Below are 15,967 nucleotides of genomic sequence, written 5' to 3' on the forward strand. Positions count from 1 at the left end.
TTCCCTAATGATTTTACTATCTAATTTATTTCACTAAAATGCATTTTTTTTCTTTCTAAAATGTGTATTACTTAAAATATATAGGGAAAATTTCATATTGGTACCTTGTGTTTTAGCATAATTGTCTTTTAGTACCTTGTGTTTTTAGTAATTTTAAATTAGTACCTCAATGTTTTAGAAAAATATGTTTTAGTACCTTAAGATCATTTTTTGAAATTTAAAATGTCAAAGTTACCCTTCTCATTAATTAACTAAAAAATTAATAATAAATTTAGAAAAATGCTGAAATTTTTTTAAACATTTAAAAATTGAATATAAAAATAATGCTTTAAATTAAAAATATATTTTTTTTTCAAATTTTTAAGTTTATTAGTTTTTGGTAAAATAATGAGAAGGGTAAATTTGACATTTTACATCCCAAAAAGTGACCTCAAGGTACTAAAAAATAATATTTTAAAACGTTAAGATACTAATTTAAAATTACTAAAACTACAAGGTACTAAAAGACAATTATGCTAAAATTTATGAAATTTTCCCTAAAATATATATTGTTTTATTAAACTACACTCTTAAAAGAATAATCAATAAAAAAGAAACCAAACCTTAAGAAAATTCAATATTCAATACATCTTAAAAAAAATTAACAAACTGAATACGTACATGTGCTATGTATGTACTTTCAACTAGTATATTCAGTATTTTAAAGCTTAAGGAATGAAAAAAAAGCATAGAAGTTTATGATACTTTTGTCCTTGTTAGAGTAACCATATTTCATATTCTTTATACTTTCTATAGAGATTATCTTTTTCAGCTATAAATTCTGTCCTTTGAATTCCCTTATTTTAATCAATTAACTTTAAACAATTAGTTTTACTTCTAAAATACAATTACTGAACTTTATTACGTCCCTTGCTATTCCATCGTACAGAAGGCATGCTTTTCTTTTATCATGTATTGCAACTACTACAGGGGCTGATATCTTTGGTTTTTACGGTTGAAAATTTGAAGGGAAAACAATAAAGAAATAATCTATTCATTCAACACTTAGCAACATGGAAATTGAACAAGGTATTGTATACTTACAATAGCTACGGAATGTTCTACTGAATGTTTTGTTAAAAAAGGTTTTAGTTTTTTTAAGATATTTCTTTTTAAAAAAAATTGAGGAACTAGGTTATGATTCTTGTGCATGGATTATATATATATATATATATATATATATTTGTTGTCATTTCGTTTGTACGTTCTTGTTCATTATCATCTTATGTATTAGAAAAAAAATCTTGATATATAAGTCCTCGTTTGGGCTTTTGTTTGCTTTTTTGTTTGTTTGTTTGTTGTTGTTGTGCTGTTGAACAGATACGTATCATTCTTTTTCTTGTTTTGTTGGCCTTGAGCTTTTAAATAAAGTGTCAATTTCATAAAATAACAAGGGACGTATACAGAGATAATAGTATTACAAAAAGAAAAGCAACTTAAGCTCGAAAAAAAAAAAAAAGAAAAATTTCAGCACGTGCATGAAATTAGATTGTTCGATCAAAATGTATAAGAAATATCGTTCAATATTTTAAGTTCAAAAAAGAAAAAAAAAAGACACAGCAACTTAACAAGGGATGTAATTTTTCTTTGTACGATGGAATAGACGCAATAAAGTTGAATAATTGTACTTTAGAATTAAAACTAATTGTTTAAAGTTAATAGATTAAAATAAAGGAATTAAGTGCAATAATTACAATGATTTTGACTCAATAATCAATATTATACTCATTAAAAAAGATAAATATAATTATCAGAAGCTTACATAAACAAAATGGGTAAATGGTACATTTTTAATTAGACGGTGTATTATGAAAACAAAAGGACGTGATACACCGAATAATTTCTCAACTAAAAAAAACAAATAAATTTCATCACCGGTCTTTGCCTTTGCATTTTCATCTCTCTTCTCCAATGGCCATGGCGCCACAGCCACCGCCGCTTCCGTCACCGGCTGGCCCGTGGAAGGCCCAGACTATTAGTGGCTCGCCGGCAAACAGAGAACTCCAGATCTCGAAAGAGGGGATGTCGTCCAGATCTAGGCGGCTGGCCCCAACCCACATCGGATCGCGATCTGCAGCAGCAACAAACATCGGATCACCGGAAAACCCAAACTCTTTTGACATTTCTTAAGCATGTGGAGAGATTAATGAAAACCCACATCAATTTGGATCAGATTGTGGTTTCTATTTCCCCAAGGATGGTTTTTTCTCTCTCTGGTTTTTGGCTCCCTGCATCTTGATGGTTTTTCTCTTCTTTCTCCGTTAATGGGATTGGGAATAACAAAATCAATAACTGATATATACAGAAACTAAAAGCATTGAATATGAATTGTGTAATTGTGGTTATATTTAGTCCTGGTCTACATAAGTTAGCTTTTATAAGACCTACCAAAGACCCAACATGGAATAGGATTCATGTGGATCACTTGATTAATTTTGATGACGTTTTATATTATGACAACCGATTTTACGCCATAGATAATTTTTGCAGACTTGTGTCTTTTGATACTTCAGATCCATGCAATTTAAACATAAAGTTGGTTGTGGGCAAGACTTTTAGAACTAATTCCTCTAACAAGTTGTATCTTGTACAATCATACAAGGGAGAGTTTTTGCGAGTTGAAAGAGAATTTAAATGAGATGATATACCTTAACCACCCGTCGCGACAAAAGTGAGAATTTTCAGATTGGATTTTGACAAGCCCAGAGCCAAGGTGGATTGAGATAAATAATTTAGGTGATGGTGCTTTGTTCTTAGGTGACAACTCTTCAATCTCTGTGTTGGCCTCCCACTTTGTTGGATGCAAGGCAAATTGCATATATTTCACCCATGACGACGGAGCAATTAATTTGCGACGTTCTTGTGATATGGGCGTGTACGATTATGAAGCCGAAAGGTATATGTTGCATTATAGTATGGATTCGGCACCAGTATCCAACATTACTGCACAACCACCGATATGGGTTGTACCTGCCCTTGATTTGTTTTAACAATATTTTTTTGGTTCTATTGTTGCAATTTTACTACTCTATAGTTTAAGAACCACAGTTACATTGTTTTATACATTTATTCATTTGGTATTACTGTTATATTTGCTTTTGCAAAAATTTCACCTATGATAAATAATATTTTTTGTTGTAAAGAAAAAAAATACTGGTTAAAATATTCTACGAACAATTTAGTTCGCTTACTGCAGAATTCGATAGCATAGGAGTTTGTTATTTTTACATTTGAGTCATTAGTGATTATGAGAATAAGCTGTTAATTATAATATCTTGGCATAAGAAAAAAATGAAATTGTGGAATTTATTTGTATTAGTTTTATAAGGGAAATTAGAATTGATTTGGAATTATCTTTGAGCTTATTAAATTTAACCGAGTTGCTTATATACCCAGTTGAAGGATAAACTTAAAGTGGAATTGAAAGTTTTCTTTGAGTTTAAAAACTCCATGTTGGTGGACCTCATGCGAAATTTATTGGTTTTTTGTTCGTTTGAGATTTGGAGGTGAATTACATCTTTAGGGATTTTTGGGTAATTTATTTCTTGTTATTTTTAATTTGTCATGTATTCAGAAAATTTCATAGTATATGACCATATGTGGAATCAAAAGAACTTCTAAAATTGAGATTTTTGTAATTCTTTGGAATTTAGAGATGTAATTTGGACTTCTGACTACTACTAGTGGTGTCAAATGGGCCATGGACAGCACGGCCCAGCATGTAACAGTGCCAGATTTGGCACGGCCCGGTATGGTACTGTTACGGGTCATGCCGGCCCGACACGTTTGATGGGCTAGGGCTAGGTCTCAGCTTCTCAGCTCGTGGCCCAAGTCCGACCCTAGCCCGTGAAGGCCTGCGGCCCGGCTCAAGCCCAGTTCGGCCCAAGCCCGGATTCGGCCCTTGTTCGGCCCAGTCCAGGCCCGCAAAACGGCCAGCGAAAAAGCCCTCCAGCCCTTTCTGATTGTGACCATTGGGCCATTCGCAGGCCCAACGGTCACAATCCGAAAAAAACCCAAAAAATCTCCTATAAATACCCCTAATCCCACCCTAAATCCCACACAATAATTCACTCTCAACTTCTCATATCACTCTCATTCTATCTTTCGTCTTGTCTCTTTGATTTTGATTCTAAGCTTTTTTCTCACGATCACTCATTTTCTTGCTCTTTCATTTATAAAGTTTAAGGTCAATCAATTTCAAGAAAATGGCCGCATCAAACTTTCCTGATTTCACTGCTCTTCATGAGCTTGGTGATGAGCCATTTTTTGAGGATGAAATGATGCTTCCCAACCCTACTGATTAACGCTAAAAAATGATGTTCACAAGCGGTCAATTGTAACACAAAAAGGCGGTTGTATCCACAGAGAGGTAACAAAATAAACAAGAAAGATTAGCAAAATAAGAGCGTTAGAGAAAAAAAAAACAAGTGAATTAAAGAAAAATAAGAGTTTTTGAGATTTTTGTTGCAAATAAAATAAAAAGGAGAAAATTTGTATGAAGGAAATTCAGTAGTAAAAACGGTAAGGTGTTGAGAATCCCTAATGTTCCGTTTACCAATTCAAGTTTTGATTCACAAAATAAAAGAATCGAATAAATTAAATCTCTATGTTGACTCTAAAAATATTATTATTACAAGTTATCCAAAATCGACAATATATTAATTTGACAATATTGCAGTAAAAGACAATTTGTAAAATAATTTGAATAACAAAACAATGCGTGACAGAATTACATAAGAAAAGCGTGATTGGACTAATATAAAAATTGACACACAATATTTTGAAAAATAAATGAAAGATAGATGAGATTTAATTCATTCAGATATTGAACATTACAGCACAAGGAATCAAAAGCCCGAATTGGGTCACTCAACAAAAGTTCATCTCTAACCTCACCAGAAAAACTCTAGCCTAGCTTGCAAAACATTCTCACAAATTCTAGAGAGAAAATATGAGAGTGACAGCAAGACGACAGAAAACTGAATATTCAAAGCTTCCAAAACCTTAGGCTAACCCCCCTCTTTATAGTGTTCAAAGGTTGCCTATCAAATACGGAAACAAACAATAAAAATAGAAAATTACAAAAGAAAAGGAAACAACATAAAATTACACATAAATTTGGAGAAATTAGATATATGATTTGAGGAGGAAATACGGTAATTTACTCTGATTTTTGGGGAAGAAATTCTGATTCAACACCATAGAAGACATGTGTCGCATTACAATTGGATGAGAGGAGTCAACTCGCCATGTGTCACGTTCGGAGTGGTTGGCGTGTGCTGGCGCGGTCAGAGTGGAGGACAGCTTGGGGACAGATGTCACGCACAGAGAAAGGCTTGGGCTGGCATGCTGACACGCGGGACTCACGCTTCTGAGGAGTTAGACGCGCTTGGCTGTGGAGTGATAGTGATGAGCCTGCTTCCCTGATGCCGTTTTGGAGACGGGCGCGTGGACGAGCTGAAGGGGCTGATGCGAAGGTGCCCACGCGGAGGGAAATGATGAGTGGCTTGGCTCGGCTGGGTGGCTTCTTTCTCTCTTAATATGGCTTGTGTGGCTCGGCTTAGTGGCCTAAATAGGATGAAAACGGTATCTTCTTGTGTAGCTCTTCACACTGCTTTTTATCTGTAAATATTTAAGCAAAAACTAGACAAATTCCAATTAAAATATTATGAATAAAAATAATGGAATTGTTTAATTAAGTTTAAATATTTTAATATTATATAAATCAAAAGCAATATTAAGGGTGCATTTTCGTGCACTAATCACAACCCCCAAGCTGCTTATTGGTAGTCTCTAGCAATCCAAGCGCAAGAGAAATCATGTCACAAAGAAAATATGAGTCTCAACTCGCTTAGTCACCTGAGTATTTCAAACAAAGTGTCCGTAAAAAGTCAAAAGATGATGTCAAGATTATTTTAGTCATAACTGCAGAGTCATGTGTATGCGCTCCAAACCATAACCTTCTTACCACTGACCATAACACATGCATCTTTAAAAAATTCACCAAGTAGAAGTCTCAACTCCATTGATCTCATAGGTGTCAGAAATATTTGAGTGCAAAGGTTTTCTCTCATGGAGTTGGAAATGGAACCATCAATGCTCAGTGTGAGGAAGGTAAAATTTAGGACAAACAATCAAACAAAAATTGATCAAAAGATAGGTTAATCAACTACTAGAACATTCCACCATTCTTATCACAAACCGGCTTTTGGGATTTTATTCAGGTCAAACGGAAATTTACAGAAATGAACAAAGAGCCATAAAAAATGCATAGGAAAATAAATTACTCTTTTTTTTCTTTTGGCAAGAGACAACCTGCAATAATGAAGTGAATGTAGAAAGGTGTTTTTTTTGACGAACAACTATATAGCATCAAATGTGATTACAACCAAACTACACGATCTGTGAAATGTTACTTTTGCTCAATTTTTTTTTTATTTTTATTTTTTTTATGAAAGATAAGAAATGAGGCTCTATTACATAAGATCATTCCTATCTAACCCAAAATCCATCCCTTAAGCATATGCACCAAGCATACCACTAACCATGTAATGATGTTCTAACAGTGATTTTACCAGCTCAAAAGATCAATGAAGGTTTAAAAGTCATTTTCTCTACTCTCTTAACTCACCAAAAATTAAGCACTTAAACTCGAGAATTTTCTCAGCTGACATGCATTAACATCCATCTTACCATAAGGGTTTGCACGTGCAAAAAAAAAAAAAAAACTCTGGAAGTCATTTCTTAGTAACCAAGACAGTGAAAATTGACTCAAACCAAACATTTTGAAATCATATTCAGATAACTGCGCAAAAATTTTAACCCAAATATCAACATGACAAAAATCACTCTTATGCATGAATATGCTCACCACTCCCAACCAAAATCAGATAGTGTCCTCAGTGTCAAGAATTATGAAAATATAGAGAAAGAAGACACCTAGACGATGATCATTCCACATATGAGCACAGCCTGAGCTTTGATTCTCCAAAAACATACATTAAAAAAAATGTAAAAAGAAGCAAAGAAAACATAACATGAAAATATGGTACAGGAGATGTGAGCAAACTAATCAGGGCTGGTAAACGGGGTCGTCGAGAATGATCTCTTCAACCTGGTTCACCCGCTATAAGTAATGTTGGGAATGGTGTCCTAGAAGCATGAGATGTAATAGGACATTTATTATTTATTTAATAAAAGAGTTTATTCATCATTTTATGTCTTTATATATTTGTGAATATTTTATGAATATCAATGAAAATTCCATGATTATTTACGTGACCTTAAACATTGTATATAAGTGTTATATGCGAGAGGATAATGTTTAAGGATAATAATCAAAAAGTGATGTTCATAATGAATTTGATTAAAGTTCTGAATCTTTAATTAAAACATTAGTAATACATGTCATTCCCATTTCGAATGGAATAATGTTATCCGCACTATTAATATAGAGAGATATTGAATGAGTGTATTACGCATAATGAGATTATGTGGAACAGGGACACAGACACAATATGAATTTCTAATAATTTCTGTTAAGGTTAGAAATTCTAATTGAGTCTACTAATGGTCATATATAGAATGATCTTAATCCTGAGTTCTTAACAGACTCCTATTTATGGATTTGTGTCTTTTGATTTACTCGGTACGGATTTTGAGACCCTGAATCCTATTCCTTGTATTTTGGAGACATGATGAAATAGGTAGCCGAGAATGTTATTATACGAGATGGAATCCATTCCTTCTTGAGAAAGAAGCAGATAAGTAATTCTCTTGAGTGTTGATTCAGTACTTGGATTAGTAAGAGCGCTCTGGTTCATGAATGTGTTTTATGAATCACTATCCATTAGAGAATCAATGGTACTCAAGGGTGAAGATTATGTCTATAATTTTGAGAGTGCAATTCCAAGTTTATAGTGGAGTAACTATTAGAATTAATGGAATTAATTAATTAATTAAAGTGTTTAATTAATTATTAATTTTATTAGAGCTCAGGATTATAGGTCCATTAGTCCCCGCGTCGTCCTAGTAATTTTGCCAGACACAAAGGGCAAAATGAGAATTTTAGAATTACAGAATTCTAAAATTAAACGCTCAGAAATAATTAATTGAGAATTAATTATTATTTAAATAATGTGATTATTTAAATTTGAATTTGAACACATCTAGATTTATCCATTTAAACTTATTTGATAAGTTGCTCAATTTAGAATTCAAATTAATTTAAGTGTGACTTAAATTGAAATTTGAATTTGAGTCAAAATTAGACTGCATGATAAAGGATGATTTTCTGTTATTTCCCTATCTGATTTTGGTGCCACACAGGGATAAAATCCTCTACACTTGGCCGGCCATAATGGATAAAATAGAAGGGGATATTTTGTTTCAAATTCAAATATGAGATAATTAACAAGCTTTATCTTGGAGATAGAGATTGGATTCCTTCTAGAAGTTTGACTTCTACTATATAAATAAGAGAATGATAGAAAATTGTAAAAACAATTTTTTAAAACAATTTTGGACCTAATTTTTAAAGGGCGGCTGAAATTCTCTTATTGTGGGAAGGAAAAATTTTTCTCCAAAAAAATTCCACATCGTGCATGCATTGGTGTTTGTGGAAATTCGAGTGTTTATTCTAACCCGTTTTTTCTCAGATGTGCCCACACACACATCTTCGTGGATTCTAGGATTTGACATGGAAGACATTGGTTTTTCTAAACACAAAGCTTTAGAGCAAGATTGTTCGGGGTCAAAGAACTCAAGTTGTCATCCTAATCGGCTGCCAGGTATTATTCCTAATTGAGTTCTTAATAAATAAATTAATGTGATTAATTTATTCGTGCATAAATTAATATAATCTATAGAGTATCTCAAAGGTTTTATGAAAATTTTTGTTATACTTGATCCGCTATCCCCACGCTTTCGCATCCGAATTCGATTCGGAAACCAACAAGTAATTCTTCAGACGCTGGCCGTTTACTTTGAAGATTCTCCCATCGGTTGGGTCCTGATCTTCTAATGCTATCTCTCTCTAATAGTACCCCGAATAGCCATTGAGAAAGTAATTGAAAGGATGACCTACCACACGTTCTAAGATTTGATCGATGAATGGAAGTGGAAAATGGTCTTTACGAGTGACGGCGTTAAGCTTTCTGTAATCAATGCACATGCGCCAACCAATCATGACCTTTGTAGGAACTGGAGCCCCTTTCTCATTTTCCACCACCGTAACCCCTGATTTCTTTGGCACTACCTGGGTTGGACTAACCTACTTGCTATCAGCAATGGGATAAATGATGCCAGCATCCAACAATTTCAAAACTTCATTCTTAACTACTTCCTTCGTGGTTGGATTCAGGCGTCTTTGGGGGTTTCTTCGCAGATTAGTCCCTTCTTCCATATGAATGCGATGGCAGCAAATTAGTGGGCTAATACCCTTGATGTCAGCAATCGTCCAACCCAATGCAGATTTGTGCTCTTTCAGCTTATCAATCAATCGTTGTTCTTGTGATGCATCGAGTTTAGACGAGATGATGACCAGAAATGTCCCTTCACCTCCCAAGAATGCATGTTTTAAACCCTCAGGTAGTTGAGCTAGCTTGACTTTTAGGGACTTCTCGATGGATGATTTCATTTTTTCTCTTTCTGTCGGGACCTCCTCAAAACACGGTGGCTCAAACCTGGTTCCTCTGTCCTGTGATTCTTTGAAAGTGGCAGAAATGTTAGCCAGCTCATAAGGATTGAAACTCTCAGATTCAGAATTTTGGAGGAGGTTTCCAAGATCATTTGAGTTATATCCTAGTTTAACCTCCTCCTCGACGAGCGTGTTTATCATGAAAGTTTGCTGACACTCGTCGTCATCACGTGGTTGTTTTTGAATATGAAAGATATTTACCTCAAGGGTCATATTCTTGAAAGATATCTTTATGAGACCATTCCTACAATTGATAAGTACCTTTGCTGTGGCAAAGAAAAGTCTTCCTAGAATGACGGGAATGGATGACTCCATATTCACCACGGATTGTGTATCCAAGACAAGAAAGTCCACGGGGTAATAAAACTTGTCGACCTGTAACAGAACATCTTTCACTATTCCCCGTGGTCTCTTAACGGATCTATCAACTAGTTGTAGAGCCACATATGTGGGCTTAATCTCTCCAAGACCCAATTGCGACTAAACCGAATAAGGCATAAGGTTAGCGCTCGATCCTAGGTCTAGTAATGCTTGGCCGAATTTGTGTGTCCCAATCTGGCAGGAAATGGTGGGACAGCTTGAATCCTTATACTTCGGCGGTGTCTTCTGCTCAATCACCGCGCTCACTTGTTCCGTCAATAATGCAGTTTTCTTGACATGGTGCTTTCTCTTTATGGTGCACAGATCCTTGATAACCTTGGTGTAGGCCGGCACTTACTTGATCACATGTAGTAAGGGAAGATTGATCTTTAATTTGGTCAAGTGCTCTAGGATATCACTTTGATTTTTTGGCACTTTCCCAGCATGTCAGAGAGCTTAGGGGAAAGGCACCTTTATCAGAATTTTTGTTGGCTCTTCTTTTTCCTGAGCCGATTCTTCATTACTCGAAGTGGTTGTACTTGTCGATGGCGTGTCAAAATTCTTACCACTTCGAGTAGAGATGGCATTAACTTCCTTGATATTTTGACCTTCAGAGTTGGAAGTTTGAGCCATGTGTTGTTCTCTCAAATTGGACTGGGCTTGTGATGGAAATTTATCGCGCTCCTGAACGGTTAAAGCTTCTGTCAGCTTTATGATCTGACTTTTTATTTCCTTGTTCTCTTCCACCAGCTGCATGAGCATTGAATCAACCTTTTGATTCATCTTATTTTGCGCATCCATAAAAGCTTTTAGGGTATCTTCTAGAGAATTCCCTTTTGGCTGCATGTTATTATGAGGCGCAAAATATGTCCTTGGTGGTTGAGATTGTTGCTCTGATCTCCATTGCCCTCCAGATGATTGTGCATGCTGGTTTGGATCTCTTCAATTTTGTGGGTGGTGTTTCTAGTTATCATTATAAGTGTTTGAGCAAGGTCCATATGTGCCCAATGCATTGCATTGCTCCTCGTATACCCCCTTCATTTCACCAAAAGTGAGACAATCTTGAGCCAGATGGCCCACTCCACCACAAACGAAACAGGGCTCATGTGCCTCTGACCTTGCCACCATGTGGGATCCTTTACTATCTTTACCTTTGAGGGCCTCGATTTGCTTCGTCAAAGCTTCAACTTGGGCCTTGAGCCTGTCCTCTTCCCTCAATTCGGGACCTACTGGTGCTCTCAGTAGCACTTGGTCCAGTCCAAGTGTGGGCTTTCTCAGTTAACTAATTCAGGTACTCGATAGCTTCGTCAGGATCCTTCTGGAGAAAATCCCCGTTGCACATCATCTCAACAAATTGACGCTCTCAGATTATGAGTCCATCGTAGAAATAGCTTACGAACCCATGGTGGGGACATAGATTTAACAGATCTTTAAAACACTCCCAAGCTTGATAAAGAGTTTCATTTTCCTTATGAGAGAAAGTCGAGATTTGTCATTTCAAATTGTTGGTCTTATGGTGTGGGAAATATTCGTTGAAGAATGTCCTTGTGATTTCTGCCCACGTGCCAATAGACTTGGGTCTAACAGAATACAGTCAGCTTTTGGCCTTGTCCTTTAGAGAGAAAGGGAAGAACTTCAATCTCATGGTGTTTGCGGCGTCAGAATGACTGTAGAAGGTGGCCACCACCTTTTCAAACTCCCGAATGTGTACATATGGATTCTCATTCTCTAACCCGTGAAAGGTTGAGAGAAGTGCAATCATGCACGACTTGAAATCCGTATGCGGTGCATTCGGTGGGAACATGATGCAAGATGGGGTGGCCGTGCGCATTAGGTGCAGGTAATCTTGCAACGTTCTCTACTGAACTTCCTCGTGTTGTGCCATTGCAAATAGATTTTGAAGTGCGAATTTCAATGACGAGTGTGAAGACGGAGGCGTAGAAGACGAGTTAGATAGAATTTCACTAGGGGTTTCTAAGTCTGGATGTTGAGCAAATCTTCCTAGTTCGTCTCTATGCATTCACCCGAAGTGGCATTTTTTTAATTTTTAATTTTTTTTAATTTTTAATCAAAACAAAAGAAAATAATTATATAGTAACGTAAATTGTAACCACCGAGAGTGCTCCCAGGAAAGACTATGGCTCTTGGCTCAATGAATAGTCTCCTAGACAGAGTAACGTTCCCAGGAAAGATTGATGGGGCGAGGCCCACTTAAGTACCAACTTTCCTAAACAAAACTCCCTTAGATTGTACTTTCCACGTAACCACACAATTATTCTCAAAATCAAATTTTAAATTTTATTGAATAAATTATGAAATGTAGTCTAATTAATAGAAACTATTCCTAAAGTCAAAAGCCTAAATCTACCAAATTATGAAATTCCTAGATTAAGAATAGTTAATTAATTACAATCCTAATTACAATCCTATGCGTTAATGAAAACAAAATAGGAAACTAAATAAAAAGAAATTGAATGAAAAGAGATTTTCTTTTTTATATACATATACGTGTAAAGAAACGAAATGAAGGTGAAAAAGGAAGGAAGAAAAAACTAAAGACACGTACAGCTAAATAACAAATTATATATATATATATATATATATATAGGCAAAGTCTCTAATCCGGCACTGGAACTTGTACATTTCTCTGTAAAATATGTATATTTTTTCTTTAGAACGTGTATATTTTCTCTTAAAAGATGTACATTTCCTTTTATAGTAAAATATACAATATGTACACATTCTAAAGAAGAAATGTACACATTCTAAAGAAGAAATGTACATATTTTATAGAGAAATGTACAAGTGCCGTTCCAGTCCGCATACCGGACTGGAGACCATTCATATATATATATATATATGTAAGGTCTTTAAACCGGCTCTTATTGTTTGCTGGACTGAAACGACAGTTGTATAATTATGCATAAATCGTGTATATTTAGATGTAAAGTCGTGTATATTTACATGTAAAGATGTATATGTTAAGTTATAAGAAATGACAATGTATATTTATCATCAAAACATGTATTTTTTATGGTAATTAAGTGAACACATAGCATAAAAATATGTATATTGGCTGATTTGTTGTATTTCATGTTAATGAACATAAGCGACAATGTATACCAATATACATATTTTTATGCTATTGTTCACTTAATTGCTATAAAAAATACATGTTTCAAGGATTAATATACATTGTCGTTTCTTATAACTTCACATATATATCTTTACATGTAAATATACACGACTTTACATGTAAATATACACGATTTATGCAGAATTATACAACTGCCGTTCCGGTCAAGCACAACTCTAAATGCTTGACCAGAGACAATTCCTATATATATAATATAATATAATAATAATAAATATCAAGTCAAATCAACAAAACTTGCAGCAAAATATAAAATACTAAGTGAATACACACGGAAACTTGCAGTAACTTTTTTGTTGTTGAAATAAACGATAAGAAAGAGTAGAAGAAAATAATAATAATAATAATAATAACAAATGTATACTTACCATTTTGGCTAAAAAATATACTGATCAGTCTCGCTTATAGCACCTCCTCGGCAACAGCGCCAAAATTTGATTAACGCCTAAAAGTGATGTTCACAAGCAGTCAATTGTAGCATGAAAGGGCGGTCATATCCACATAGAGGTAACAAAATAAACAAGAAAGATTAGCAAAATAAGAGCGTTAGAGAAAAATAAATAACAAGTGAATTAAAGAAAAAGAAGAGTTTTTAAGATTTTTGTTGCAAATAAAATAAAAAGGAGAAAATTTGTATGAAGGAAATTTAGTAGTAAAAATGGTAAGGTGTTGAGAATCCCTAATGTTCCGTTCACCAATTCAAGTTTTGATTCGCAAAATAAAAGAATCGAATAAATTAAATCTCTATGATGACTCCAAAAATATTATTATTACAAGTTATCCAGAATTGACAATATATCAAGTTGACAATATTGCAGTAAAAGACAATTTGTAAAATAATTTGAATAACAAAACGATGTGTGACAGAATTACATAAGAAAAGCGTGACAGGACTTATATAAAAATTGGCACACAATATTTTGAAAAATAATTGAAAGATAGATGAGATTTAATTCATTCAGATATTGAACATTACAACACAAGGAATCAAAAGCCCGAATTGGGTCACTCAACAAAAGTTCATCTCTAACCTCACTAGAAGAACTCTAGCCTAGCTTGCAAAACATTCTCACAAGTTCTAGAGAGAAAATATGAGAGTGACAACAAGATGACAGAAAACTGAATATTCAAAGCTTCCAAAATCTTAGGCTAACCCCTTATTTATAGTGTTTAGAGGTTGCCTCTCAAATAAGGAAACAAACAATAAAAATATAAAATTACAAAAGAAAAGGAAACAAAATAAAATTACATATAAATTTGGAGAAATTAGATAAATGATTTGAGGAGGAAATCCGGTAATTTGCTCTGATTTTTGGGGAAGAAATTTAAATTCAGCACCATAGAAGACAAGTGTCGCATTACAATTGGATGAGAGGAGTCAACTCGCCACGTGTTGCGTTCGGAGTGGTTGGCGTGTGCTGGCGCGGTCAGAGTGGAGGACAGCTGGGGGACAGATGTCATGCGCGGAGAAAGGCTTGGGCTAGCACGCTGACACGTGGGACCTACGCTTCTGAGGAGTTGGACGCGCTTGGACACGCTTGGCCGTGGAGTGATAGGGACGCGCTTGCTTCCCTGAGGCTGTTTTGGAGACACGCGCGTGGGTGAGCTGGAGGGGCTGATGCGAAGGGGCCTATGTTGAGGGAAATCATGAGTGCTTTGCTTAGCTAGGTGGATTCTTTCTCTCTTAATATGGCTTGTGTGGCTCGGCTTAGTGGCCTAAATAGGCTGAAAAAGGTATCTTCTTGTGTATCTCTTCACACTGCTTTTTATTTATAAATATTTAAGCAAAAACTAGACAAATGCTAATTACAATATTCTGAATAAAAATAATGGAATTGTTTAATTAAAGTGTAAATATTTTAATATTATATAAATCAAAAGCAGTATTTAATGTGCATTTTCATGCACTAATCACCCACCCCCACTGTACTAGAAAATGTTCCGATTGATAATGCTTTAGTGCACAATGAGGAAGTTGGAGAACGCACCAGGGAAGAGACCGCGAACTTCTTCTGCATGGCAGCATTTCAACGAGCAGCCCCAACCAAATCCAAAAACAGGTGAAATGGAAATTCGTGCGGTATGTAAAATACTTTTCTAATAAAAGGGGTGGGGGTACTGGTCATCTGGATAGACATTAGAAAGTATGTCGATCGTTGCACCAAGGTGGGAGTGTGGATTCCCGCCAACAAACACTATCACTCACATCACAAGGGTTGGAAAATTTTATATACGATGCACAATGTGTTCGTGAGGCACTAGATAAATTTCTAGCCAGTGCTGAATTACCTCTTTCTTTTGCAGATGATACGTCGTTCAAAGAATTCTTACAGACGACCTTCTACCGGTAATTTAAACAGGTAAGTAGGAACACAACTCGTTCTAATTGCATGAAAGTGTTTTATGCAATGAGACCATCTCTTGTTGATAATTTTAGGACTTTTAATGCTACTGTATCTTGTACTTCTGATCTATGGGAGGGGTGCAATAAAATTGGATATTTATGCGTCATGGTGTATTATGTTAATGATGAATGAGTTTTACAAAAAAGAATAATAGGTTTTCATTTATGTCCATATCCTCATAACGCATTAGCTATTTTTGGTACAATAATGGAAATTTTTGGATTTTATGGGTAAGAAGATAAAGTTTTAACAATTACTTTTGATAATGCGTCTACTAACACGGCTGCAATTAACATGTTTAAATGTAGTTTG

General features: G+C 35.0%; 1 protein-coding gene and 1 non-coding gene across 2 annotated transcripts; both read left to right on the forward strand.

The window, feature by feature from the left end:
* The first annotated feature begins 2,257 nt into the window (after positions 1-2,257).
* Positions 2,258-3,029, forward strand: LOC112091632 (F-box protein SKIP23-like). Its single transcript, XM_024165763.1, has 2 exons — positions 2,258-2,675; positions 2,725-3,029. The coding sequence occupies exons 1-2, from the start codon at positions 2,363-2,365 to the stop codon at positions 3,027-3,029; spliced, it is 618 nt and encodes a 205-aa protein (XP_024021531.1). The 5' UTR covers positions 2,258-2,362.
* Positions 3,030-11,493: 8,464 nt separating this feature from the next.
* LOC112091643 lies at positions 11,494-11,600 on the forward strand. Its single transcript, XR_002902240.1, has one exon. It is a non-coding gene; the product is annotated as a small nucleolar RNA R71 (small nucleolar RNA).
* Positions 11,601-15,967: the final 4,367 nt, after the last annotated feature.

This window comes from Morus notabilis, unplaced genomic scaffold (genome assembly GCF_000414095.1).
Source record: "Morus notabilis unplaced genomic scaffold, ASM41409v2 Scaffold139, whole genome shotgun sequence".
In the NCBI taxonomy this organism is placed as follows: domain Eukaryota; kingdom Viridiplantae; phylum Streptophyta; class Magnoliopsida; order Rosales; family Moraceae; genus Morus; species Morus notabilis.